This window comes from Parasteatoda tepidariorum, chromosome 6, assembly GCF_982258835.1.
Source record: "Parasteatoda tepidariorum strain Cologne lab strain chromosome 6, Ptep-v5.0, whole genome shotgun sequence".
Lineage (NCBI taxonomy): Eukaryota > Metazoa > Arthropoda > Arachnida > Araneae > Theridiidae > Parasteatoda > Parasteatoda tepidariorum.
Window position 1 is genome coordinate 2330174 of NC_141760.1, and position 26541 is coordinate 2356714.

Sequence of the window (26541 nt, forward strand, 5' to 3'; positions counted from 1 at the left end):
TATACTGTCGCGATCAGACTATGCATGTACAGTTTATGGTACTGCCTCTGCTTCCAGACAAAAACGCCTAGATACAGTACATAACACTGTATTACCCATTTGTAGCGGTGTCTTTCGCACGTCAACTGTTTAAAGCTTATAAGTTATCTATCACCAGCTATCATTAGATTTACGCAGAATGATACTGTCCTTAACACACTACTGCCGCATCATATCTTCAGCCTCACACCCTTAACAGCGCGACGTTACTCCAATAAATTTAATGCCTCTACATGATGCTCGACCATCTCATGTTCGCCCATTTATAGCTCGTATGCGTTCACACATTTAAACATTCTCTATTTTAGATTCACTAACACAATCGGTAGATCACCTACTTATTTCTCCCTGGACTGTTTTACCATATCGTTTTTATTCTCTATTTGATATATATAATATATCTCTTGTATCACCATGCATATTTCAACAACCTTTCATTTCTCATCGTTGTCAATTTTCTCAGTGCGTCCCGATTTATACAGATGGCACAAAATCTCCTGGATATGTTGGCTGAAGTGTCATCATTGCTGATGCCTACGCACAGATACAAAATTCCTGATATTTGTTCCGTTTTCACTGCTGAAGCCGTTGCTATTCCTTTAGCATTATGACTTATAGCAGCACGGTCTGCGCAAAAATATTTATTTATTCGGACAGTATGAGCGTCTTGCACCAGTTGGGAAATTTTAAATCTGAAACTCATCCTATTTTATGTTTAATTCAGCATCTGCTACTTCACCTTAACAAGGATGGATTCGACATTTGGTTTTGCTGGATTCCAAGTCATGTAGGAATCCCTGACCATGGTTTAGCAGACACAGCAGCATAGTACTCCTCTGACCGTGCCTATTCCTTTCTCAGATGTAAGAGTACATATTCGCCAGTTTATCAAATCCCTGTGGCAGCAACAGTGGCATAACCAAGTTTTTAATAAATTGCATGCTCCTAAATCTAGTTTAGATCCCTTACTTGTATTGCGCTTGCGTAGTGCTGAATTTAAGCTAACTAGACTTAGAATCGGCAATACCCTGTTGACTCACCTTCACTTGCTGTTAGGTTTCATCACATCTTAATCGCTTGTCCATGTTTTAATCATTATCGTCTTTCCTTCGTTGGTAGCTCGATTTTATGCATAACAGATTTGTTGGATAAAACGCATCACTCTAACATCTTTGCATTGTTACGCGTATTATAGTGTATAACCGATTTTAGATGTCGTCATTCACCTTGCATTTTACTACCTACGCTCAACTTGTTTTATGTCATTTTAAAAAAGTAAAAAGTTGCCATTACTTTTCTCACCACAAGCGTAGAGGTGAGATTTTATTTTGCTGCCTGGCAACAGAGATCGCAGTGCTGATACAAATTATATTTTGATTAAGGAGAGCTCCTTTGGCATCGGGCTAACTATGAGAGATTTTCGTGATTTCTGCCTCCATTTTCTGCAAATGCTGATTAGTTCCACGTAAGAAATTTCTTCTTGAAGGTAATCTGGATTCTTTAAACAGGTGTTTCTCATTTATTTTTAAGTCTGTGTATCCATTGAGTGGATTCAACGACGGAAATGATAAAAAGAAAATTGAGAGTCGCACAGCTAAAGATTGTCTAGTTTATCACGATAGGAAAAATAAACATAACAGTTTTATAAACATTAATAATGAATTAAAAAATATCCTTTTGATTGAAATTTCTCATTTTTATAGAAATTGTTTTGAATAATTCATGCGTTTCAGCAGCAAAAGATAGTTTTTGTATTAAAACTAATCAAAATAATTTTATTCAGTCTTAGGATGAACTTCAGTATTAGCGATAAAAACAGGTAAAAAAAAATCTATTCCGTGAAAGTAGATTCGTTTTAAACTGTGTTTAGGATTCACAAGGCTAAATAAAACTTGATGTCACTTTGTCCTAAATTGAGGTTGCTAAAGTTTTACTTCGTGAATATAAGCTTAACATATGTATATTTATTTCCAAACAAAAACCATTTATTATTCAAACAAGATTTATCTTCCTTGAAAAACTTTAAAAACAAATAGATGTTGCGCATAAAAATCTTTAGAAATCCTCTTTTTAAAAAGTGTTAGGATTAAATAAATATACCCCAAAAATTTTTATGTATCCACAAATATACTAAAAACATATAAATTTGACTAAGTAACAAAAGCGAGGAACGAATAAACGTTAAAGCTCATTTATTCAATTTCACTGAAATGCCACTTAGCTGATTCTTCCACAAATCATTTCAAATAAGCATTAAAGATTACTTTTTACATGAAATTTTATATGAAATAAATAATTTTATGATAGTGTCCAAATTGATTTTAATTCTCTTAAAAAACTCCCGAGATATGGCGAAATAAGCCAAAAGTGAACTCAACCCTGAGAAATAAAAATTTACTGTTATAATAATTATAGGCTTTAAATTTCTCATAAACTATTCAACCGACTTATTCATTAAACTGTTCGACTATTTTTGAATAATATACATTGATATATTAGAAACTTTGAAATACAATAAAAACCTAAAGGAAAAAACGGAAAGATTCTCTTCAGGACGCCTTACTTTACGAGAGACATTTCAAAATAAACAATAATTATCCTAAGAAAATAATTACTCTTTATATTGCCTCTATGTCTCGAATAATTAAAAATGTAATTGTTGGAGTTCAAATTGAAAGAGAAGCAGAAAACAAACTTACCAATATAGAGTAAAATAAAATAAGTAATAAAATATTTCTTCTTTAAATATATTTTGATAGTCAAAATAATTATTGTACTTTAACTAGAAATGCTGGGTTTTCTCACTTATATAGGGTGCTCCAAAATTATCTTTACAACTTCTAAAATTCATAACTTCGAACATAAACAAGATATTTATATTCTGTCTTTTGCATGTATTACTGCAACTAATAAAGTTTTTTTCTCAATAGGCTGAAAAGTTATAAGTGAGGATGTGGACACCACAACAGAAAGCTCAATGTGTCTCATGGTTCATAGAGACGAAATCAGATACACAGGTTCAACGGAACTTCAGGACAAATTTCCAAAGAGACCCACCATCCAGACCCTCCATCCGTGCATGGCACACAAGCTTCATGAGCACCGGATCAGTATTGCATAAAAGTGGAGCCGGACGACCCAGCACAAGTCCAGAAAATGTGGAGCGAATACGGCCATGAGACGCATTGAGCTTTCTGTTGTGGTGTCCACATCCTCACTTAAAACTTTTCAGCCTATTGAAAAAAAAACTTTATTAGTTGCAGTAATACATGCAAAAGACAGAATATAAATATCTTGTTTATGTTCGAAGTTATGAATTTTTGAAGTTGTAAAGATAATTTTGGAACACCCTGTACTTTGAATCCCTTATCATGACGACGTGGATTCAATTAAACGACAATGATTAGTTAATGCTATAGATTTATTATATTATTTTAACACCTATTTTTGCATTTGAAATTAATTTCTAATTGGCAAATAATTTTTGTACCAATTCACGCATTGTAAATTTAGAGTGTGAATGCTATCTTTTATCTAGAGTTTTGAGTGTTTATCTTTTTTTTTTCTCTCTTTTTTTTTCTCTCTCTCGTTCTCTATTTTTTTTTTTTTTTTTTTTGAGCCAAAGACTTAATTTATATCAATAATGTTTGATCTCTTTAAAGTGCGGAATAATATCTTTTATGTTTGATGCAGTATAATGGGGCCTGACACTTTTGTCATTAAATTCGACATCAATTTAATCTTTTTTTCTTATTTCTGCCCTTATTTCTTTGTTTGTGTGTATAAGTATTAACTCTCTGTGGAGGGATATGATGTTAAGGTGTTAATTATCGTATCGTAATAATTATTACGATTCGATGAACGATATTGACAGTTTCTTGTGAGAAGTCACTTTATAGTTCACTGACCAGCAGTAGCTCTCTACTAATAGCGCTGAATACTGAACGTTATTTTATCTAAAAAGTTATTTATAAACATTAAAAGACGTTCTTTTTATTTTGATCAAAATTTTTTATGAGTAAGGATGGATATTCAATGTTTAGCCCCTGCATATAATCCCTTAGTTTCATGAAAACTAATTGTAAATTAAAATTATCATAAATGTTTAGGAACAAATTCTTCATTTAAATTTATTATCTATTAGAAGAGAGTAAATATATAAATTATGAACCTTTAATATTTTAGCCCTACAGCACTAAACGTTAAAGACTGGAGATGGGGGTAGCAATCTCAAAAAACTCTTATCGCATTGTTTAAGAGTTTATAAATGATTGTTGCATTTGAGTGGAAAATATGCTAATTTACAATCATTCTATTTTACGTTGAATTTTGAGCTAGAATAAAATACTATTTATTTTCCACTTCAGTAAGAATGAGTTGAGAGAGATATCAGCAGGGCAATAAAACAAATATGTGGGTCGTCTTAGAAAAAGAATTAACTCAAAAATTTGTCTAAAAGATGGCAGCACCACGATTTTAAACTTCTGATAAAAATAAACATGTTGATATACCTAGAATTTATTTAAATTTCATCGTCATTTTCCCCTCTTCAAACATAATGGAAGAAAAGTAAAAAGTGTATATTCGCAGTCCTATTAAGGGGACAGTGGACGTTCAAAATGAGAAATTTTTTTCACATACACAAATTTTCTTTTTTATTTATTTAAAATATGTTCAATGAAACACGTTGCATAAATATTTAATCTAACTATCGAATTTTCACGTATCATACTTAATTTTCTGAGGGCCTGCCACCTCTCAATTATGTTAATTAATTTGTGCAGACAATATTTTAAGCAAGGAAATCAAACACAAAAACATGCCTTTTCTTAATAAACATACATTTTTTCGACGGATTTCGATTGTTAAACCTTCCTTAAGATAGGGGGGGGGAGCAGCAATCTGGAAAATAGGGTCCCAATAATCTGGTCAATACATCTGTTGAAATTTCTTTTGACATCCATTTTAAATATACAGTCCTTTAAATTATTTGCTTAAATTTGCTATCTCAGAAACTAATTGACTGATTTCGTTGCAAACAGATTTTGTAATTTGTCATATAATATAATATTCTTTGAAATGATGTTAAAAATTATACACCTTACAATTGTCTCTCTGGCCTATTACTATCGTGTGATGTCCTGCAAATCTCATCCTCTTATGTAAGATGTCTCTCCATCAAGCTTGGTGCGATTGTATGACGCTAGACCTTTACACGTCCCTCCATTTCATGCTCGCGTGCGCTAACTCATTCGAACTTTCGACATAACGTAATCAACGTAATCAGTAGATCACTTTCTCATACTGCCATGAATCATCGCACCTTATCAGTTTTATTCCCCTTTTATGATGTACAGTGAATAAAACTTCGCATCCATTATATATCAACAAACATTTGTCGGAATGTAATGATCTTTAATAACAAAATTACAATATATATATATATATATATATATATATATATGTATATATGCTGTATTTTTATTATTTTATATTAAAGGTCATTCTGACAAATATTTGAGTTTCATGGTTTTCTTGAATGAGCATGATTTGCAAATAGCATCCCTATGCTTCTATACATTCCAAAACTGACTATTTTAAACATGTTCCTTTCAAATCTGCTCAACATGTTCTTTCACTAAGCTCTTGGATTGTGATCAGTTACTTATTTAACTCCAAATATGGCAACTGAAGTTTCTTTGTTTTATTTCTTCATTTACAAACTTATTTTACGTTTCTCACTCTCTTTACCGATGTATACGACACTGATACGATAGTCTCATTTTAAGTAGAGTTCGTAAAGTCCTTAAGAAATTAAAAATGTGGCAGCAAAACTCAGATGTATTTTGTTATGTTCATATTCACCTCAACATTCAATATTTAATTTCAAAAACTTGTAAATTTGTAGTCACGAAATGTTGGGTTTCAAAATTTAATTTTAAATTTAATGATAACTTTATAATTACGATACTGATACCCCAGTTTTCTTACCTTATTAAGGACATATAAGTCCTGTTAAAATATTAAAATACAGATGTTTTCTACTAGGAGCGCAAAACTTTATTTTTCTAAATAAAAATTCAGAATTTAAAAAAAAAAAGGTTTCAAATCTTTGAAAAAATTTTAATTCCTAAAAAGTTGGCGTCAATGCCTCTAGTAAATTGCAAAGTAAATTTTACTTGGAGCTTTTCGTTGTATTTTGCATTGTAGACTATTTAGCGAATTGCTAATTATAATTAAAATTTTACTAGTTTTAATTGATGAATTAGAGAAAATAATATCCCACTGCTTCGACATTCTAAGAGGTTAAATAGTGCCACTTTATGAAGATGGTTGCTGTTGTTGTTAATTTACGTCACACTAGAGCTGCACAATGGGCTATTGGCGACGGCCTGGGAAACATCCCGGAGGATGATCCGAAGATATGCCATCACAATTTTGATCCTCTGCGAAGGGGGTGGCACCCCCGCTTCGGTAGCCCGACGACCTGCACGCGAATCGAGCACTTTACGGTAGCACAGTTTAATGAGGACCAATACCGCACACCCTCGGTCCCTACGCAGACTGATCCAAGTGGTCACCCACCCGCACACTGACCGTAGCCAGTGATGCTTGACTTCGGTGATCTGCTGGGAACCGTGTCTTAACGATCAGTCCACTGCGGGACTTACGAAGATGGAAAATGCATCTTAGAAATTAGTCGGGTATTGAATATATCTTATTATGCAGCTACAAGATGGTGTTTGAGGTAAATAAATTGTATTTATAAGTTGAAAGTTCATAATTATAAAGATATATAATTCGAAATAAATTTCCTATTAATTACTTATTATTCCTTATTACTAATAAATTCCTTATTACGATTTAAAGTTGTAATCAGCATCTGAATTTATTTTTAAATCCGAATTTTTTATGTAATAATGCAAAAAACTTAGTTTCTCAAAACTATTTGCATTGTCAACTCTTTATTGTTGTTGATTTACGTCGCACTAGAGCTGCACAAATGGGCTATTGGCGACGGTCTGGGAAACATCCCGGAGGATGATCCGAAGACATGCCATCACAATTTTGATCCTCTGCGGAGGGGATGGCAACCCCGCTTCGGTAGCCCGACGACCTGCACGCGAAGTCGAGCACTTTATGGTAGCACAGTTTAGCGAGGACCAATACCGCACACCCTCGGTCGCTACGCAGACTGATCCAAGTGGTCACCCACCCGAACACTGACCGTAGCCAGTGATGCTTGACTTCGGTGATCTGCTGGGAACCGTGTCTTAACGATCAGTCCACTGCGGGACATTAACTCTTTAAATGACCATTTTTTTTAGTAATTTTATGTTAAACTATATTTGAGATTTATGTGTAAAATAAAAGTTCATGGAGTCTATTATTTTTTATAGTTTTCCCAAAACTAATTTGATTTTTAAAAACTTTAATGGGTTGCAAAATTTTAGTTATAGTAAAGAATTGATCATTCTGTGCTTATAAATATCCGAATTTATAAATTCTCTGATTCACCGAAATATTGTTAGAGATGCGCTGTTTGAAAAAATGATTTCAAATTTTTAAAAATGTTAATTTCTTTAACTATGTGGATGTATGTTAATTGTAAAAATTTAAGAAAAATGTCAATATTTTGACTGAAACAGAAACATATTGCAGCGGATCATAGTGTTTAAATAGCAAGGTTGGAAAAAATTTTCATAAAAAGTTAAAAGATAATAATTGATAATAATTTAGTTTTTGGCTGCTTACTAGCGTCAAGGTTTTTGTTTCAAGGGAAAACTGACGGCCAATGTGAAAACTATGTAAATAACCATTTCAAAAAAATACGCATGCTTTGTAGCATTTTCAAAATATCAAGTAATTTTCCAAGTTAGAATTTTTAATTAAGTTAGCTACCTATTAATGTAAGAGTCCACTCTTTGGGCTCAAGAATTTGCCCCTTCATAAGATTTGCGAATGATACTAAGTAAACTTGGTTTGCAGTAAAAAAAATGGATATTATGTACACATGCATTTCGCTTGTTCATTAAAAAATATAATTTAAAAACTTTAAAAAAAATTAGATTTAAAATATTCCTAATTAAAAAAAAGTAACAATTGTTACAGTTTTCACAATACTTTTTAAACTATGACATTCTTCTCATGAGATAACTTCTTTCACCGACGATTTTTAATATTAGTTAAAGTCAGCTTACGCATTCTTGTAATTTTTGCATTTTATATTTGAAATTTCAAAGGCGAATGACATACATGAAATAACCCCTAGTCCAAAGAATAAAAGTTAAATAGTTGCAAGGCTGATTATTTCGAAAAAAATTAATTTCTGCAGTTCAATGAAACGATTATCAGTGAATCATTAATATTCTTGTTTCCTTATTACGAAATATTAGAAGAAATTTGTATTCATAATTTCTTCAAAAGGTGAGTTAAAACTATTATTATAGGTAATTTAAGTAGAAAAAAGACTAATGTTAGAAAAAGAATAATTTTTGAGTGGAGGATTCTAAAAATAGCATGGTTTTGGAATTTTTTTACAATTTTTTATTTAGTAGTTGTTTAAAAATATGAGGCATATCGAACATTTTCCTGATATTTGAATTGTGCTGAATTTAAGAAATAATATTAAAAACTTTTTTAAGCAAATTTTCTCAACATTATCCTTTTTACTTTCTTAACGTTAGCTAGGAAGAATAACTTTGAACGTCGAAATAAAATTATATTTTTGTTCATTTAAAAAACAAAGCTAGCTGTTGTATTGTTTGCCTGGCACACATACTCATTTACTTTTCATTACTCAAATAAATAAGAAATAATAAAAAAAAATCAATAATTTATCTTTATTTTTAAAAAAAAAAAAAATTACTATGCTTAGTAAATAGTCAGCTGTTCTGCATCGAATAATTTTGATCAGCAGAATATTTTTAATTTCTGAATAAGATTTCATTTTCAGCTAGCTGGAAATAATTATAAGTTTTCTTTCAATAGAAGCTTGACAATAATTTAAAGAGGAACTTTACTTTAAAGGAAAACATAAATTGAAGTACTAAAACAATTAATTGGTATATTAATAGAAAAATAATCTAGGGGAGAGTTGGATTAAACGGGATACGTCGCCTAGGGACCAGACTATTGCAGCTATCTCGTAGACAACGACAAAAACGTGTTATTCGACCGTGATTATATTATTCTCGGTGCGTCCCGCCTCGAGATCACTATTTGATAGAAAATTATAAGTCTCAGAACTTTTTTACTCTATTTTTTGCCATTTTCTACATTTACGCTCGTTGTTTTTTTACATTGTACTATGTACATATATGGGAATAAAATTCCGGTGAGTATTAAATTTGATTAACCATTTATTTACCAATATTTTTATGGGCAGTCTTTTTAATTTTCTTTTCACATTTAGGCAGCAGCCATGTTTGTTTTAAAAAGTGTCGGAGTCGGACAAAACGGGACACTTATGAGTTGGATAAAACGGGATAGAGTTTTTTATGTCCCGTTTTATCCATCTGTTAATTTGTTAGATTATTACATTTTAAAATAGCCATATATTAATGTAGGCCTAGGCTTTTAGAAAAACTTATTTATAATAGCTACACATATTTTTGAAAAATTTAGTCTCTTTATACAGTAAAGCAAATTTTGTTTATTAACGTTCATTATTATGTATTTTATTTTCGACTCTAGGATTTCACATCTTTCTTTAGAACTAATTGTAATGTATTTCTCTGATGAGGACTTGAGCTTCTTTACATATAAACTTCTTAATTTTCTGGATATCTCAATTCAATCTACATTCAATTCTAAAAAGAATTTCTTCTCTTTGTTTACTGAAGAATTTAAATACTTGATTATTAAAGAGTCTTTCAGGGATGTTGCGACATCAATGGAGAGTTAGTTTTAATAATTGTTTTAACACGGCTGGACACACATCTTCGAGGGACATCGTAGGAGAAGACCAATCTGCAACATTTTCAAGGGAGAAAGGATTAGAACCCTCCTACTTAGGGGGATAATACTACCTTTTAGTATTATCCCCCTAAGTTACCCTTTTCAATCCTGTACCTCAAGTAAAGGGACCTCGCCCAAAAAAAATGGCTGATAAAAGAAAGAAAAAAACTGTAGTAATAACATCATCTCCATATGAAAGTGAATTAGAAATGGAAGAAAAGGAAAGGATGATTAAACTACAAAAAATAGCTAAGAAAATTGAAGAAAAGGCTGCTAAGAAATCTCTCTTAAAAGCACAAGGCACATCTCGACAACGAAAATTGCGGAAATAAGCCTTCATGTTTGAAAACTCATAGTCTTTAAAAGCAAATGTAGCATAATATTTTTTTGTGTACTTACTTATAAAATAACAATCTATATAAAAGTGTTAGAACAGTAAAATCCCATGAATATAATTTATAGACATTTTGCTTTGCAGTTCTCTGTCAGTTAATTATGCTTTTCACTAAGTTTTATGCAAAAAATGAAACATTGTAAACCCTATCCCGTTTTATCCAACCCAGGTATGCTAAAACGGGATATGTAAGAGTTTGGAAATTAATTTTTTTTCTACTTCACAGTCATTAAAATTAGTTGAAAATTTGTTTTTTGTGTGCTTCAATAAATGTTGTAGCAACAAAAAAAAATAATGTATGGTTTTTCTAAACAGATATTCGGTAGTAAATAAAAATATCCCGTTAAAAATAATGGTATCCCATTTTGTCCAACTCTCTCCTACGTGGTAGCGTAAAGAATGAGATTTTGAGAAATGTTTTGAGAAATTTAATTAAATAGTTGGTAAAATTATTCTGCGAAGCACGCACGGACAGGTAATTTGCAAATTTATTTTAAGATCAGGACGATATATAAGATGTTGAGAAATTTTAAGATGCTTAAAAATGCTGAATACGTATTCGTATTGATAATTATAAAATATATATTGAAGAAATTGATAAAAATATTATACAAATCTTTGCATATGTTTGTGCATTATTGAAATTTTATCAATTATTGAAAAAATAAACTAAAAAATAAGATTAAAAAAAACTGATGTATAATCCCATTCAATCTGAAACATGCTTTTATATAACTCAACATTCGTTGAATAAAATGTTTTCACTCAATAAAATGTTTTATTCAGATATCTTTATTAAATTATGAATAAATTTTTAAACGACTAAAAAAGAAACATCGTATTTTATAATTTAAAGAAAAAGCAATCGGTTATTCGCAAAAAAGTATGAATGAAATTTTACTTTACGCGTGCGGAAGTCAAGTTCCTCGTAAGTTAACCTTAATAAGCGTAACCGTAAGTAACCTCGTAAGTTAACCTTAATAAGCGTAACCGTAAGTAACCTCGTAAGTTAAGCTTAATTAGTTTTAAAAATATGACCAAAAACGCAAAAAGGGAAATTAACATTAAGGATTCTGAACTTTGGATCATTCTCCTCACCAAACTATGGGGACCCTATTTCCCAGATTGCGCTCTACTCCTCCTTATATTTCGAAGGTTAGGAATGTAATATATATATATATATATATATATATATATATATATATATATATATATATATATATATATATATATATATATATATATATATATATATATATATATATATATATATATATATATATATATATATATATATATATATATGTTTATTCAGAAAAAGTATGTTTTTGTGACCGGTTTCGTAACTTAATTAATACTTAGCAAGAAATAAATAATTTGCGTATTTCAGGTCATCCTCAGGAAGCATTAAGATAGACACTTAGTACGCGAAAATTTGATCATTAGAGCGCAAGTTATTCAGGGTGATATATATATAAAAAAATTCTTCAACTGATTCAATGTACAGTGGGCAATATATTTCAAATATATATATATATATATATATATATATATATATATATATATATATATATATATATATATATATATATATATATATATATATATATATATATATATATATATATTGCCCACTGTACATTGAATTGGTTGAGGAATTTTTTTTACTTCGATTATATTATAAAAGAGTAGAGTACTGAGTATTATGCAAGTGAATTTCATGAGATTAATTTAAGAGAAATAAATGAATTGTTAATGTAATTCGATAAATATCAATTTCAAACTATTGTTTTTCTATTCCTTGGTGAAGATAATTGATCAAGGCAATTAAACTATGATTTCAGTGCTATTTCATAAATTATATTGATTTAACTTCTCAAGAATTAAGGTTAATAACTATTACAATACTTTTTGTATTAGTCTAAATTTCGAACATTACTTCGAAGGGTACTAGCGTTGGAAAAAAATAGTTTCATTTGCATAGATTGGGTGTCCTATAAATATTGGGACAAATTTTAAGTTCAGGTAGGGCACCTCAAAAGAATTACATAACAACCCTTTAGAGGCGTCTCCCCATTTTGAACTGGTTGTTTTTGCGCATTTGAAAGTTACTTTTAATAGACAAATTATCTTTAATTTTATGATTTTGTAATAACACTTTCTCTAATCAAAATTTTCATTCAAATAGACACGGTGATAGCTCTTACATCATAATTTTATGATTTGGTAGCCAAATTGGCAATCATGACAAGTAACTCATTAAATAAAATAAAATAGCCGCTCTGTGCCTATTTGAAGACGAAAATAAATATTGGAGATCGTAAAATTTATGTAAGGCTAGGATAATTTCGCTATTAAAAGTTCCGTTTCAAATGGGCAAGAACAACCCGTTCATAATGAAGAGATACCTTTAGTGGCTCGCCGGGCGATTCTTTTGAGATGCCCTACCTGAACTCAATGTCCCAATATTTATGGACTCCCTGTCAAAATAAGAGAAGAGTGCAGTTCTTTTCGGACTAAAAAACTGACTTTTCCATAATTTTTCTTTTGTATAGACTCGCTCCAAGCTAAAAAAAAAATGCAACCGAATGAAAAAGTCACAGATGATATTGAGATTAAAATATCTCTTCAGTTCGAGGTAAGGAACGATTTTATGGGTGGTTAATAAAGAAGTGCATACATGCGAAATACCATGTTAAATTGATTATACAATGTATTATGTACACGTGAGTCCAAATATGAAGGAAAAAGTGCATTTTAAGGGATGAGACAAGAAAAATTGGATCTAATCACCAAAGAATGGCGAAACTCTCATAGAGTAGAAACCTATGTATAGTACAAATTTGAAAATGATTTTGAAGTCTTTTTTTTTTTTTTAATTACAAAACTCACACAAAATAAATTACGCGTTATTATGAAAGACCGAAATGAATAAATGTCCATATCCACAAAGGAATGCTGATATTCACATGAGTCACTTTGGTGAATGAAAATTTCATTTTTATTCTTTCGACATTCAGTAAATGTTGAATAAAAAATCTTATTCCTCCGGCAAATGTTTCTACTTTATTAATGAAATGATTGAAATTCGATACAAAATTTTTACTCATTGTTGACATTTCCTGATGTAAGCAATGATATGTGCGATTTGGATTCGGACATTCGATATTTTCTGAAATACGGTTTTTCACAGTAACACATAAATGTTTTCAAAATATAAATAATTTGTGATATATGGGTGATTCTCACGAAATATGACAATTCACTGTCCCTTGCTCCAAGATCTAATACTATAATACTAAAATAACTTATTATAAAAAAAATTAATAAATAGCATTGCTGTTAGTATTTTAAAATGACTTTGCACTAGCATTGACTGTTTTCTATAGTTAAAAAATTTAATTGAACTTTAAAATTTCATGTTTCTGGCATGTCACAAACAATGTTTCCAATAATAACTAGCTTCAAAACTTCCTATAATTTTTTTAATATCTAATTTTTTTTATCGGTGTAAGCATTTCTAGAATATACGCAGAAGATATTATTTACAAAAACTTAGTTTGAAATAATTTTTTCTGACAATAATTTGTTTCCCCAAGAAAATCTGTCAGTTTCCTGGCTACTTTTATTTAGTGGTTTATAACCGAAATAGATAGAGCCAGCAATCAATATCTTATGTTAATAGATAGATTCGATACCCTCCTATAAGAACATGTATTGTTGCATGAATAAAGGGCCAATTTTCTGGTTCAAAATCTATTTCAAAAAATTTTTCAAGATGAGTAAATTTTGTGTTGTCATTTTCCTAACTTCTTGAAGTCATTAATAACATAAACTACATAGATTTATCTGAGTTATTTTGAGAAATCCTGTTGTTTGCTGCAGAATATAAACGTCTTAGGCCAAAATATTACATTAAAGTAAAGTTATATGCTATAAAATGGCGAATTTGTCATTATCCTGGCTTATGAAAGCCAGGACATTGAAGTGTTACCAGACATTTTTTTAACAGCTAATACTGTAAGGAGGGAAAGCAAATATTAACCTAATACCAAGTTCATGTATGGTTGTAATATGCTTGGATGTAATCAAGGTTATTTATTTATTTAATGATTGATTATTATACACAGTTTTATTCTGTACATATCAGTAACAGAAATTTTTTTTGATTCTTTCTACTGTGGATAAAAAGAATTAATTTAAGCAATTTATGGTCCATCTAACATAAAGGCTTAAGTTGAGTTGCTCACTGTTAACTTAAAATCACTGTTTTTTAAACTTCTAAGCTAATATGTCATTTTCCTGGCATTCAAGATTTGGTAAATTTCTATTTTTTTTCTTCTAGCAAATGTCAATAAACTACACTGCTGTCTGTAAGATATTAATAAGTGTAACTAAAGAGGTATACAAAAAAAAAATTTGGATTATTTTGAAGACTTAAAATTTGAAGAAATTTTTTGGTCCGAATTGTCATGATTAAAAAGAATCACCCATATATATTTATATATATATATATATATATATATATATATATATATATATATATATATATATATATATATATATATATATATATATATATATATATATATATATATATAATGATATAATGAATGTTGTCATAAAGCAAATAAAATTATATGTTGTTTTTTTCTTTGTAGTGTATTCACTCTCGAACAATATGCCTACGTATAAGACCCAAGAAGTCACAGGAGAAGTGTAAGCCTATTTTTATTACTTCCATTTCGAGACAAACTTTTTATTGAATTAAATAAATAGTACATTTTTAGTTGACAAGCAAAATAAAATGGCAAAATTAATTGCAATAACTGTAAAAATCCAGGAAGAACATATTTCTTTCCGTTATCTAAAAAATCTAATAAAAAAAGGTAAAAATTCAGAAGATATTAATATTAAAGATATTCGAAGTATAATTTTCAACATTATCATTATATCATTAAAACTTTCATAAATAATTACATAATTTTGTTCATAAAAATAGGAGTCATAACAGACTTACTTAAAAAAAATATAATAATTAAATTGATTTATTTTGAATTATCTGATTATCCGTTCTTCGGTGAAAAAAACTGAACACTTAATTAATCGGTATGAATCAAAACAACGAAGTCATGCACAAAACTGAAAGACCGACGCAATTTTTCAAGCTTTTTAATGATCGTTTGTATCAAATTTAATTTTTATAATTTTATTTATTGCAAGATATTTTTAAACTTTCTTGAAGGTAGAAAATTCTGATTTTTGCATCCATCGACTTATAAATGTGTATAGGGCGATCTCGACCTGAAACTATAAGAAAAAGAAGAAAATAAAAACAAAAATTCCATTTTTTTATTTTATTTGTAGTTTCGCGAACAGTTTCTCTAGAACTCACCTTTCCGATTCCGTTCAAATTTTGAATTTTGTTACTTAAAATGAGATTGCTGAAAATGGATATAAAAATTCGTGTCCTTTACTTCTCAAAACTATTTCGATCCATTTAAATAAAATAATAAATAATTATTAAAAACCTTTCTTGTATCGAATTATTTGGAATATTCGAATTTTATAATTGCCTGGAAAGAATTCTTTGATATTTTTAAAAAGTTTCCTATTTTTTGCAAAGTACGCATGAAGTGAAGTATTTCGACGTCTCTCCTCCCTGCCCAAAATATTGGTTTCCTACTTTCCATATTGCTAACCCCCCTCCCCCTCCCTAATAACTTTTAGGGTCCGTATACCTTCACACTGAAGCAAATAATTTGTAGCTTTAATAGAGGCTATAACGTGGGGATGTTCTTTGTAATTGTTCAATGTACAGTGCGCCAAAAAAATGGACTACGCTGAATAACTTTTGATCTAATGATCGAATCTTAACGCTCTAGAACTCATTCTTAATGGTTCGAAAGAGTGGCCTTACAAATGCCTATGAGTTAGAGCAGATGATATTTTAAGTTACGAAATCCAACAAAAAAAAAACATACTTTCACTAAATAAACATACATTTTTTTTCGACGGATTTGACCCCCAAAAAATGAGGAGTAGCCACAATCTGGGTAATAGTGTCCAGATAACTGAGTTTGGACATCAGTTCGAAAATTGAACTCCATGTTAATTTATCTCTTTCGAATTTCGCTAAATCTGAAGAAATTTTTTAAGTGAATTGAAAACATTTTGCATATAATTAAAAAATTTGTTTATCTAAAGATAATTCCATAAAAAAAAATTTGTAAGAAAAGTCGAAAAACATTTTGAATTATAAGGTATGAAATTTTTTTCATCATTTTAAAGAATGCAATTTTACATGGCAAAATACAAAATTTGAGCTGAAGTGGTCGAATAGTTCCTGAGAAATTAAATTTTGAAAATAAGACTTTCTCAAAATTCTATTTCTCAAGAACTATACGACCGATTTCGCTGAAATTTAATATTTTGCCATGTAAAATATGTAATATATATTTTTCAAAATGATGTGAAAAAATGTTATACCTTACATTTCATAATTTTTTCGATTTTTCTTCAATAAATTAATAAAAATTAATAATGTTAACTAAAAGTTATTTTTTGCTTGAAATTATCTTTGGATAAACTAATTTTATAATTTCGTGGAAAGATTTTTCAATTCTCTTGAAAGGTTCCCGGGATATGACGAAATATGCCAAAAGTTAACTTCATATTAAGAAGTCCAAACTTTGGACTGCTCTCCTGACCAAAGTATTGGAACCATAGTTCCTAGATTGCAGCTGTCCCCTAGATTTTGGGGGTCAAAAATCCGTAAAAAAAGGTTTGTTCAGAGAAAGTACCGTTTTTGTGTTTTTACTTGAATTTATTTGAGGTCACCCCTTCGAGTCATCGTGATTGAGTAATAAAACATTAAGATCCGATTATTAGATCAAAAGTTATTCAAGGTGATACGTTTCTTTTTTTGCACACTGTGCTTACCAAAATTATTTAAACGTCATACGCGTATGGCGATTTTCTACGGTTCCCCTTAATTTCGCTTTTTTTCTTTTCTTTTGAATACATAAATAATTATTTTTTTTTTCATTTCAATTACCGTTGATTTTTAATTATATGCTTTTGTAGAAACTCATTTTAAATATGTAAACAAAATTATGTGGTGTCAAGTAACTTTAGAAATACTGATTTGATGATTTAGTTCACGCGGGCTGTCACGTTAATGCTGCTCATTGAATTTATCTGACATAGCGAATAAAAAATAATTATATATTTCACAGAGCTCGAAAAAACTCCGAAATTTTACCAGTCGCCGAGGGCGAATTGACAAAACATACCGTAGATTGCAAAGGGTTGGCGAAAATTTCTATTGGCGTTAAAGGAGCGTTCTCGAAAATCGCCAAACAGCTGTGCGCTTATGATTTTGTTTTGTTTTCGGTATCGCATAACATTCAACAAGTTAGAAATGGGTGCGACATTTCAATTAAGCGGGTCTTCGTTTGATTCTTCTGCATCAAATAAAATATAAAGCGTATTTTTTTGTTATAGCGCAGACATAATTGTTTGTATCTGTTGACTAAATTGTGTTTATTAGCGTTTCTTAAAAGGTCGTACTAGAACTAAGATAGAAAAATTACACATTATTACATATTCTATAGTTTCATAACTTTCATTAAATGTATTTCGAGTAGTGAAATTCTTTTCCTACTCATCCACTAATTCGAATTAATAATTTCACAATAACCTTTAATCCTTAATAATGAAATGATTATTATAATAAAGTTTGTTTACTTAAAAGATTAAAAAAAAAAAATTTTATTGTTTAGCGGAGACTTAATTTCCAATTTTATATTCATTAGTTAAACTTAATGGTTCTGCTCAATAACCATTTACAATTTTTTTTAAATTTTATTTAATTTTCTGTTATTATGAAATTCTTTAAATATTTTTCCACGTAGAGATTATTTAGCAATAATGCAAAAAGCTGAAATTTATAAATGTATAATATTTATAAATGTTTAAGAGAATTTTTAGCAGCTATTTTGTACTAATTATTTTAATTGAAATGTTCATTATACGCAGTTTTATAATAATAATCGTAAAATTCATTGAACAATTGAGTATTACACTTAAAATGCAAGCATAATTTAATAATTATTTCATTTTGTAACTGCAAAACGGTAGATAAGTAACTTCGTTATAAAGTTTTACATGATACAAGAATATTATACGATTGCTTTATAATGAAAGAACAACAATTTAAGTTTTAAACTTTTTATGGAAAAGAAAAAATTGAAAATTTCTCCTGTCATCGGTGTTAGCGATTAGAGAGTCTTTTATCGTAAAAATATTAAGTCAGTATTGTTCCCTTTTAAATAAAAATGCATTTTGCTCCGGAAAAAAAATTACTTGAATTTTGTCGATAGAAATTCCCTAATTATAGCAGCAAAAACTTTTAAATTTCTAATCAAACTTTCCTTCATTATAATTTTGTGTAAATAATTATTATTAATAATATAAATGGCTATTGAAAAGAATTAATTGAGAATGTCCAATTTTAATGAATTAACTGTTTACGCAATCAGATTAATAATTTTTTTTATAATTTACAAATGGAGAAAAAGTCTTTACAGTTTAAAAGTGAAGAGAAAAATATAGTTGAGATTAAATTTATAAAGTAAGCACAACCCGAAGGAGATCGAAGTAATGGCATTAAAATCGAAATTTCAAAAGAAAAAAAATCACGTTATAGTGTACAGTGAGCAGTAAACAAAAATCTAAAACTAACTTTTGATCTAATGATCAGATGTTTACGTTCTAGGACTCAATCTTAATGGATCGAGAGGGTGAATTCAAATATGCCGCTTAATTATAGCAGACAATATATTTTAAGTTCGGAAATCAGACACTAAAGCGAGCCTACTTTGAGAATTTTTTTTTTTTTGCTGCGTATTCGGATTTTTGATCCCCAGTATATAGGGGTTGCCGCAATCAGGAAATATTATCCCAATAGTTTGGCCAGGAAAGCAATGCAATGTTAGGACCCCTTAGTGTTAACCTTACTTTTTGCGCATTTCACCATATCTTGGGAACTTTCCAGTAAACTTTTAAGTGAATTGAAAATTTTTTGCACTCAATGCTTTAATGTTCATTTAATTTAGAAGTTCCTTCATTCCCTACCACTATTGTAAGATATTTACTTTTCACCTAACTTGTAAAATAAAAAGTTTAGAATTCTTTACAAAATCACTCAGGCGAAGTGATCGCCTTTTATTTAAATCTTATTTAGAAGATATTTTTCTTAAAGTATTTCATTTAAAGGTTTTATCATTTTAAGTTAAAATGAATGTGGCTCTGCTTTACATAGTTAAAAAATTATTTCAAAGGAATCATAACTTAACATTAAGCACTCAGGACTTACAATTATAAATCAAGCAATCACTACATTTATTTATTAAAAAACACTCTTATGAACTGATAATAAATTGATATAAGTCCTAAATGTGAGTTCTATAATATATAATTTATTTAAACTCAGTATATACATCTGACCTCTGTTGTCGCCAATGACTCAATTTTAAAATATAGTTTTTCTTTTACAAATTTTCGGATATTTTCAGATGAAGGATAGTATTAAGTTTGAGAATTAAAAATTTTTGTTTAAAAAAGTTGTTAAAAATTATAATTATTATTAATACTTGACAACAGGAAGTTTTCAATTAAAGGTAGAATTTTTTTTTAATTATGTTATTTTTTAATTCTGTTATTTTTTTTATTTATGTTTTTAATTACCTAATTCATATAACAGTATTTAGGAATCTATAAATTTATGCTACGCATGATCGTTGCAGAATAACCTGCACCCAATATATGTAAATAAAATATATTTTTAAAATTGTGCATTTTCTATTAATTGCATTTATTATTCTTATACTGAAAGAGTATCAAGGTATCTATGACCTCCATAATAAATGAAGTATTTACGGACTTTTATATATATTAAGGAATTGAGTCAATTTTTCACGAAGTTTAAGATCTCATCCCATTGAAAAAAAAGTTATTTAATAAATATTTTTTTACAATAAATGCTTCTAGTAATAAAACAAACGCGATATAGGTCATTGAAGAAAAATCCCTTCATTTGTACATTTTTCCCTTCTTGAAATTATTTCACATATTTCCTTTTTCACTAGCGAATTTCCGACTACTTTAAAATTTTAAAAATATCGATTTTTTCATTTGCAAGAAATTTTTACTTTAAAGCGTGATAACATTTTTGAATACTCCAATTTTTTTTTTCTAATAAGTAATATGTCTTTGTTAATTTCTGAAAAAAATGTTCATTAAAAAGCTTACATTATTCTTTTATCTAGATTGATTTAACAGAGAAAATCACTAAATTAAAACAGATTATGTTTTCTTACAATAAAAGTTAAATAGAATTAATTCTTTAAAATAGCGTTCCAATAAAACATGGTATTAAAATGTTACGTTATTTTTTGTGATTGGTTCAATAATAAATTATTTTTATTTCTTCGCAAACACAATTCTTGTAAAAAAAATTAAATCTGTTATATCAAAAAACTAGATCGTTTTATAAAATATAAATTATTGCGCTTAATAAAATATAAATACAGTTTATAATGTAACGTGATCCTAAGAATAAAAAGGCTATTTTCTTTTTAATTCTCTACTAAAATGAATTAATGAGTTATTTTTATTCATCATGGCTAGTCGAGGAGTCGAATTTCACTGTTTAGGTTAATGTAATTTCGTTCTCCCACCACATTTACGCGTAATCCATCGCCAATTCCACTTGCAATCGCCTAGTTTATAATCTACGGTATGTTTTGTCAATTCGCTCCCCGAGGACGGCTTGTCCAACAATGTATCCGTCCTCCTTTGAAACTAACCCGTCGCTTCTAAATAAATAAAAATATTATTTTTTCTTAGTTATTACAAACATTTATATAAATTACACGATGAATTAGTAGCTACTAAGATTACATTATACAGTAATAAGAGAGATGCTAAGTTACTAATAGTAAAACCTAGTATTTCTTTTATGAAATAATTTATTCATTTAATGAAATAAATTGAATGACAAAGGTCAAGTTATCTGGAATGTCAATTTATCCGAGGGTACTGCGTTTTTTAAATGAATCAAATATGACGTTTGCCAGTTCCACAATCAAGCCTATGATTTACAGAGGTTTCTGCACAGAAATCTGAAAGGGGTTTTCCATGTAGGTGGATGTTCATAATTGCGTTTAACGCTCACGTAATGTTTTTTTTTTTTTTTTTTTTTTTTTTGTAAGTTCATTGCTGAAAAGTCCCTTTCAACTGCTGCAGTACTCCCAGACGAAAAAAACATCAATCCACCATGCGCAGTATGTTGCTGTACGGGATTTTTAGATTAGAGGGTAATTTTAGAAGTGAGGCGCTAGGCTCTTGTAAGATAACAAAAATTGAAAGTGTATCATGAACATTAACGGGAAAATGGCCGTCTTCGGGAAATTTTTTACAGCCGAGGAAGGGCGGTTTTTCGAGACCTGATATTTCAGTACGTGCAATGAACTTTTTTTTTTTTAATAAAATAGGGCTATAAGCTTGCAAATATTACAGATATTATAGTTAAAATATTTGAAAAATTGTATCTATAGTTAAATTTAAAACTATGGCTAGGGTTTAACCAATCAGAAAATTCCTATCCTTTTTTCGCTCATCCCGCTCGAGCGATTTGTTGTATTATCCCGATAGTGATTTTCCTCACGCTTCAAACAGTCAGTATGCCAAATTTCATCTCTTTCGATTTTATGGTTTAAGAGTCTATAAAAGGTACACAAGCAGACATTCCTTTATATATATATATATATATATATATATATGTGGAATACAGATCCACGAAGCAACCATCTCTATCACTTGATATCAAGGACATTACTCTATACTTACATTACTCTTACTTGTACACCATGTAGATGGAATCAGTTGGAATGTCTGACTCGAGTAGGACGCCAGCAGAATATGTACCTTATTTTTGTTAATATATTTTGTTAAGTTTAGCGTATCTCCTTTTATTTAAAGCCCTCTCTTCACCCCCTTTATTCCACACACACACACACACACACATATATATATATATATATATATATATATATATATATATATATATATATATATATATATATATATATATATATATATATATATATATATATATATATATATATATATATATATATATATATATATATATATCTGTGTGTGTGTAAAGAGAGAGAGTAAATGACATTAAGTAAAAAATGCTCAAGATAATAAATAAACTAATGATAATAAATAAATAATAAATGCTAACTATAATAAATCAAAACTTCTAAAATAAAATTTCATTCGTAAAGTTTAATTTCATTTGTAAAGATCTGGGTAATCTTAATCTCTTACTCTCAAAAAATTCTCTTTCATTAAACTGTGCATTTTCAGTTTCTTGAGTTAAATCAGAGAACCGGTGGAAATCAGTCAAAACCACAAAAATAAAATTCCATCCGTCGTGGGGTGATCACAAAAAAAACACACTTTCTATGATACGCCATCGGAAGGTCACGATACCTTTTTTCCTCAGTTAATAGTTTTTTTTAGAAGGGGGGGGGGGTGGATTAGAAATATATCATTCAAACAGCCTTAAAATAATGTAGTCGAATTTAACGCCACCCAATCTATGGAGAAAGTCTTCTTTATATCGTGCAGTGGCGTACGCAGAATTTTTCCAAGGGGGGTGTTCATAATTTTCTGAAACTACTAAAAGAAATTCGAATCTGTAATAAAGCACTATTATTTCCCTAATTTAGACAGCTAGACAATTTTGACTTTTTATTTAGACAACATTGTTTAGTTAAATTTTGATTTGATATTTTAAGTTTAAGAACAAAATGTAATATCTTCTGAAAAAAGTCCAGTGTCATATGGGTGAAAAGTAACACTTTGAGGGCCACTTTCACATTCATCAGATTTTGTTATGCTAGAAACGTTTTCTTCAACGGAAGTATCACATTTCTGTACAACTGAAAAACTTACATTGGTACTAGATGCTGTCACCTCACCAATTTCAGGTCGTGATTTTTTCTCAAAATAATTAAAAATTGTTAAATTCTTGTGTTTTGACATCCTAAAGATCTAAGAACAGCAAATATATATATATATATATATATATATATATATATATATATATATATATATATATATATATATATATATATATATATATATATATATATATATATATATATATATATATATATATATATATATATATATATATATATATATATATATATATATATATATATATATATATATATATATATAATAATAAATAAATACAAGAAAACACTAAGAAAGTTAAGAAAAACAATAAGTATCATTGTTCTGGTATCGTGTTAAAATTATCTGGTAAAATTTTTCTTTGATAATTTAAATAATTTTTCTATGTGCTAATCCATATCGTGCAAATCTGCGGCTTAAATTATTTGCAAAGCAGGTAATTTATGTTTCTCTTTTCTATTTTTTCTTAAATAAACATCTATCTTCTAAAACTATTTATGATCAATTTTTAAAATTATCCAGTATAATATTACCATGCGCACATCCATTTCGGGCCCATCCTTGGTAACTAACAAATCAAAACACAGAATAACAAATCACTTCAGCAGTGCAGTAAGAACGACACTTTAAAACCCTCTTGTTAGACTCAATTTGCGCTTTTGTTTTCATCTTTTGTTTTCATATTTTGTAATCTGGCAATCTTTTTGCGAAAACATTTTTAAATCATTCTTGAAAAATATCCGTCCAAGTAAGTTGTTATGATTTTGCTACTCGCTTTATAGTCCCCCCTTTTTAATGTTTTTTAATGTTTTTTCTTTTTATTTTATTTTATTATCTGTTTTTACATGTTATTTTTACTTTTTATGATCTATTTTTTTGTAGTTATTTTATAAAAAATTTTTTTGAGTGCTCCTCACACTATTGTATTAATATATTTTGCTTTGGCTTTATTGATACAATATCAGAAAGCACTCTGTTTTGCGGATATAATCGTGTGGGCTGAAGAAAAGATTATATCTTTTTCTTTTCGGCTTTTTTTTCCGGTTTTTTAATTAACATTTCATTTTTTTTTTTTTTTTTTTTAAATAAAATGTTGTTCGTTATTTTTTACTTATTATTTCCCACCCCCTTTTTTTTCATTTGTACATAATTTTTTTTTGTTTTATTCTTCATTTTGAACTTATATATATATATATATATATATATATATATATATATATATATATATATATATATATATATATATATATATATATATATATATATATATATATATATATATATATATATATATATATATATTGGCACAAAAATATCCGCTATGATACGATCTCAAAGTTTCGAGCTGGAATGAATAACTTTAACGAGCACAATATCTCCAATGGTATTGTTACTGATTTCTTCGCTAGTCGAAATAGTGGCGACGACGGGTTCGGCGATTGAATGAACTTTTTGTTAAGGGAAAACAAAACAGATTTAGAGACAAGCTCCGAAAGACAAGCGGCTAACTTCACTGTACCCCGTTCCCCCTTTTATATAATTTTTCACCACATCTCCAAAATACTCGAATTGTCTCAAAGACGACAGAACGTCTAGGATTCCAAAATCATCGCGTCAAGATCTCGCGAATGACAGCCAATACTGGCAGGACAGGCAGGAACCTGTCCGTAACAGTATCACGTGAATTTGGTTTCAAAAGTACAACCCTATTATAGTAAATGATTTTTCAGTATTCTGAGAAATACCGTGAGTAATAAAAAGTAGGAATAATGCTAATAAAAATATATAGTCTTAAAAAATAATAGCTCGCATAATTTCTACTAAAATTTTTATTTTTGCCATTTTGTCTGAGCTCAAGGGGGGTGTTTAAACCCCTAAACCCCTCCCTTGCGTACGCCACTGATATCGTGGTACACTTTGTTTCTTCTTCAGTTGTTAAAGTTACTTTCTTCAAACAAACCATTCTTAAAGTAAATAGCACTTCCTATTCCAATAAAAATGTCTTTAGAGTTAATTGAATTGAAAAAAAAGGAAAGAGTAAATTTTCTATGCATTTTACTTTAAGGATGTTTCAGTTTACATTTCCATCATAGAGTTTCGAAAAGGGAGGAAAAAAAACAAATAAACAAGAATCAAGGAATTCATTCTTATTATCCAACTCAGTGGAACTAAACATCGAATAAATCCTCTTTCATTAAAGAGTTAAGAATACCTATTATTCGGAAACATTTCAGATTGTTCCATAACACGCATTACGTAGAACATCGATATTCCTTTTTTGTTCCATCAGTGAGAGTACTGATCACATTTCCCCCTTGTGAATAATAATCCATTTACTTTACCACAAACATAGCGATGCTATTTTATTCCGAATAAACAATCATTTTCATGAAACAATTGTAAAATAGAGAAGGGCCATGGTGACACATTCCACCGTCAACAATGTGTATCCTCTTTCGTAGAATGTGAAAAGAGAGACCTGAAGTTCAATGTCAACTCAAAAAGCATTCGAACGTGACTTCGCAGAAAGAGAAAAGAGCGTGACCACTGGGCTTATAATATCAGGAAAATTTATTGTGAGAATGGGAGCCATGATTAGGATTTTCACTGATGATGTCTTTCTTTCACTGAACTAGAAATCAACTCTTCTTGGAGAAAGACACATGAATGGTATGACTGCAGCCTAACTGGGTTTCACAGTGGTCATCCTCGAGTTCTAAGGCATGCCTTAAAGCTCTTTGAGAAATACTTCGAGAATAAGGCAACAAAAAATATGTCAATAAAGCACTGATGAGTTACAGAAATGGACATTCTATAGTTTCGACTCCTTAAACAGAATCTTCCTCAGTGTCTAAACACAAAAGGTACTTTTTGTTTTCGAGGAAGGTTTTTGTTCGTAGAACAGAAACTGTAGTATTTATGTACCTTTATCTGTGCTTTAATTATCCACGCTGCTTTATTCTTAAAGTTCTTTGCCGAAGTATATTTGCACCTCCTGTCAAGTATTCCTTATCATGCATTGATTGTCAGTAGACGAGAGGCAGCTTTGGTTGCTCACAGGCTCGTGTAATAAATCTAGATACCTCGTC

The 26541-nt window shown here is 29.3% G+C and overlaps 1 protein-coding gene across 2 annotated transcripts in view; it reads left to right on the forward strand.

Annotated features, from left to right (window-relative positions):
- The window catches only part of sdt (MAGUK p55 family member stardust), a 176593-nt gene that overhangs the window by 50939 nt on the left and 99113 nt on the right, over window positions 1-26541 (forward strand). For both annotated transcript variants that reach the window (XM_016049176.4, XM_071179143.2), the window contains exon 3: window positions 15055-15112. In XM_016049176.4, coding sequence (XP_015904662.1) covers window positions 15055-15112 — 58 coding nt within the window. The remainder of the gene's footprint in view (window positions 1-15054; window positions 15113-26541) is intronic.